This window comes from Myxine glutinosa, chromosome 3 (assembly GCF_964187855.1).
Source record: "Myxine glutinosa chromosome 3, kmMyxGlut1.1, whole genome shotgun sequence".
NCBI classification, from domain to species: Eukaryota; Metazoa; Chordata; class Myxini; order Myxiniformes; family Myxinidae; genus Myxine; species Myxine glutinosa.
In genome coordinates, this window is record NC_136263.1 from 199,733,172 (window position 1) to 199,737,163 (window position 3,992).

Consider the following 3,992-nt stretch of genomic DNA (forward strand, 5'->3'; position numbering starts at 1 on the left):
CCCCAAGCCCTCTTCCTCCCACACATTCCTGATGTCCCTCACAAATGTTGTGTTTATGTGCTTCCCCTTCTCTCCCCATCTTGTCTACTGCTCCCCTTTTTATATACTTTGGTTCTTTGTCTGTTTGATTGGTTTGTGTGATAAATGTTTGCTTTTTCACGAGCCTCGATTATGTATACAAAAGAAATAAATAATCCAGAACGAATAAAACGAGAGGCTTGCGAATGTCTTGTCTTGAGCGGACTTTCTGAGAGAGCGCTTCCAGAGCAGCAATAATGACAAGATGCAAACTAAGCTTAGAGAGTCTCATTGCCCATTATATATTGTTTCAGTATTATTCTTAGTAATGAGTTTTGTTTGAGAGTTTTCTGATGTTTTTTTATTTTTTTTTTAGAAATCAGAGGGTTCATGATTGTATTTCAGTATAATATTATTTGTATGTGTGTGGGTAATCAACTAAATGAGGAAAATATAAAAACATGATTAGAATAGCTCCTTCAACTCTAAATCTATGTAAGCCCGAGTGTCTATAGATTATTTACTCAACCTCAGACAACCTGTGCTTTGGGGATGGTACTCATGTGGAGACCAGGCAAAAAATATAATTTGGCCCCGCCCGGCCCTGGCAAGGATTAATCCAGAACTGAGCAGGTGCAGGAATGGAGATAAGGTGAAGTTTTATAAAACAATTCTAATGTGCATATGACCTTGAAGTCTCCAAGCATAATTAAAACAGGTCTGGCTCCACAAAGTCTGACCGGGACAATGGGAAAGAGATGTGCCTCATTAAGAATATTTGATATGCAGACCTAGAGTCCCTGAATATAGAGAGTTGTGTCAACTCAAATTTGGACGCCATTTTGTGTCTAAGTGTGTCGGATTAGATATACATGTACATTCGCGATATGGGGTGATATATTCTAAACCTGCTAAAAAAAATTTTACTACACATATTTAGTCTTATTATTACATACAGGTGATATTTGTTTTGTCAAAAACTCAGCTATTGCCGTGAAAAAGAGCTGTGTGGTGATATTAAAAGTGGTATGGCAATGCATATTACAAGCCAACACTGCATATAAGAGCTAACATTATAAGTAAGACAAACCAATGCTGTCGTTCTCTGAATTTTAATAACTTTTATAAAGGAGTGTGGGCATATCCAATATTTTTTAAAGGGTGCCGAGAGCAATTCCGGTGTAGGACTTCCAGTCGACATATAGTCTAACACACTTAAAACAAATTCTGTACGTGGTATTGCCATATTTCTATAGTGTACAACTTTAGTTTTATCGACATTTATATTCAATTTCTATTGTAATGATTTAACAAGCTGCAAGTCAGCTTCTGTCTCTGACATAAGGAAAACGTCATCGGCATCTAGTAAGATTGAAACGTTCATTTATTACTACACCCTTGCCCAGAACTCTGATGGATATTGCCTGATCGATTAATATGTTTCATAGCTGGCGTTGGATTCCTCAATTGATCGTTCAGTTTTTTATTTTTCTCCTCCAATCTCAGCAGCCGTTCTTCAATAGAATCACTAGTATCTTGGCCCTCTTGTGTATCAGTGTCCATAGGTTCACTCTCAGCTACAAAAGAGCACATATACAATTAATGGCTAACTGGAAAATTGGTATGTACAATTGCTCAGTATTCTGTAGATAAATGTTGTAATCGGAAAAGATAATTTTATACTTAACGTTAAATATAACACAATTTTTTTACAATTTAATTTTGCAAAATATTTAGAATAATGTAAAAAGAAAATGGCAACAGGAAGATAGTCATCATAATCTGAACGTACAATTATAGTTCAAAGAGCTATACAAATATAGACAAGCACATGCCTGTCATTTTGTAATCGTTTAAAATATGTCATTGATTGAACATGTCCTGCCATGATTTTGTAATAAATAAAACAATTCTTACATTGAGATTCATTTGAGGAGTCAATACGTTCATGAGTGGAGTAGGTGTGGTCGGACAAGTTTGGTAGATGTAGTCTCTCAGTTCTGGACGGTCCACGCTTCTTGGGGGAGTTGCGCAGCTTCATGGGTTTCCGGTAGCTAAATATTGTTGGAACTGCAGAGCACTTCAACCTCTTTTTGTCATCAGCTCGCCCCCTCTCAAACTGATTCACATCGAAATGTTCCTGCAATCATACAATGAGTGTCCTTGATGTATTTATTTATTGAAATTTTTATTCTAACACAACACAGTTTAATTTTAATGAGCTGTCATGTACTAGTACTTCCACAACAGAAAATCACATGGACAATCTTCCGGAAGATGGCCAGACAAATCGCTAGCTCTATCGACCACATGTATATTGATATCAAACAGGGATAACAGCTTTTGAAAGTTGAGCCAGTTTTAAATGTGGGTACACAAATACACCTGTTTTACTGCATTAATCACCTAGAAATATTGTATGTTTTGGGAACGATAGCTGTCACCAGGTTAAATATATAGGGATTGTCCAATGTGCAAAATCTTCCATCACTACAATTTGGCCATGAATCCCGGGGTGGGAAATATTTGAGCAAATATGCCACAAGACGCATGAGCACTGTACAAAGCAAACAATAACTCGTCAAATTTTGGACGTATGGATGGCTGCACAACCCGCAAAAAAATTGAGCAGGTCCCCCCCTAAAATTGCTTTTATGATTGCCAATTAGGCTAAAGATTTTAAACCAAAAAAATAACTTGCCTCGGAATAAGTTTTGAATGGACGGACAGACAACTGAAAACAAAACGGACCATGGGTTTCCCACCCCTATAAAATCAAAATTAATTCCCTCTGAAAAAGTACAGTGACATTGCCCGCAGACTACCCAACCGCAGACCAGGCAATGTCACTGTACCGGGACATTCCATCAATCAATGACAATATGCGGTCCGCTGGGACTACCCGAAAAAAATTGAGCAGGGTTCTTCCCACGGAAATGCATTTTTGGTCAGCTCCTTGAAGATTATAAACAAACACAAATCACTTCCCTTTAAAAGGGTTTTCAACGGACAGACAACCAAAAAAAAACCGAGCAGATAGAATTGCTTTTGAACATCGATCATCAAGCGGCGTGGGCCTACCTGGCAGAGTCTCGAGGAGTCGATCGCTTTCCAGCTCTTTCGTCTGACTTTCGCTTCCCAAATTTGTCTTCTGACTTTATCACTTGGAAATCTATACATCTTATATTTCCCAGATTGGTTTGAACAACCAAAAGCAGAACAACCAGTCATTTTGTTTGGCAATAAACAACATTCCCGTACCAAGCTGACGTTCACGCACGGTGAAGTTAGACACAAAATGGCGCCACGAAATCACGTGACCAGAAATCTCGGGTCAGCGCATGGCGCAACTCTCTTTATACAGGGACTCTATGCAGACCTATTCTCTCCCCACTCAGCGGGATGTCTGCCCAGCCAAGCATTACACTCGACCTATCGAATTGCATTTCCCCATTGCTCTATCCCTCCCACCCATATTTCATTTGACCAATCCCCACTGCTCTATCCCTCCCACCCATATTTCATGCGACCAATCCCCACTGCTCTATCCCTCCCACCCATATTTCATTTGACCAATCCCCACTGCTCTATCCCTCCCACCCATATTTCACGCGATGAATCCCCACTGCTCCATCACTCCCACCCATATTTCATTTGACCAATCCCCACTGCTCTATCCCTCCCACCCATATTTCATGCGACCAATCCCATCTTCGCTCCTCCCTTTACTTGCTCATCCCAATTTATTTATTTTGTTCCCACCTGGCATAAAAAGACATGTTGTAAGCTTCAGCCGCAGGATGCCGCTTGGTTGTGAATACTGAATGTTGATATTGTTTCCTGTGTATGCTGGTGTATTTGTTGTGTCTTTATGACGTTTTCTTTGATGTGCATCTCTACTGTACCAGGTGAAATCCTCTGGGTATTAAACTCTGTAGAAATCTTCTGATTGGTGGGGAAATATCATTTTAAAC

General features: G+C 39.4%; 1 protein-coding gene across 1 annotated transcript; it reads right to left on the reverse strand.

Moving 5' to 3' along the window:
• Window positions 1-452: 452 nt before the first annotated feature.
• LOC144891248 (uncharacterized) lies at window positions 453-3,393 on the reverse strand. Its single transcript, XM_078773656.1, has 5 exons — window positions 3,100-3,393; window positions 1,936-2,158; window positions 1,421-1,595; window positions 688-753; window positions 453-456 (listed from the first exon to the last, which is right to left on the reverse strand). Exons 1-5 carry the CDS (start codon window positions 3,247-3,249, stop codon window positions 453-455), a joined length of 618 nt encoding a protein of 205 aa, XP_078629782.1. The 5' UTR covers window positions 3,250-3,393.
• Between the last annotated feature and the right edge of the window lie 599 nt (window positions 3,394-3,992).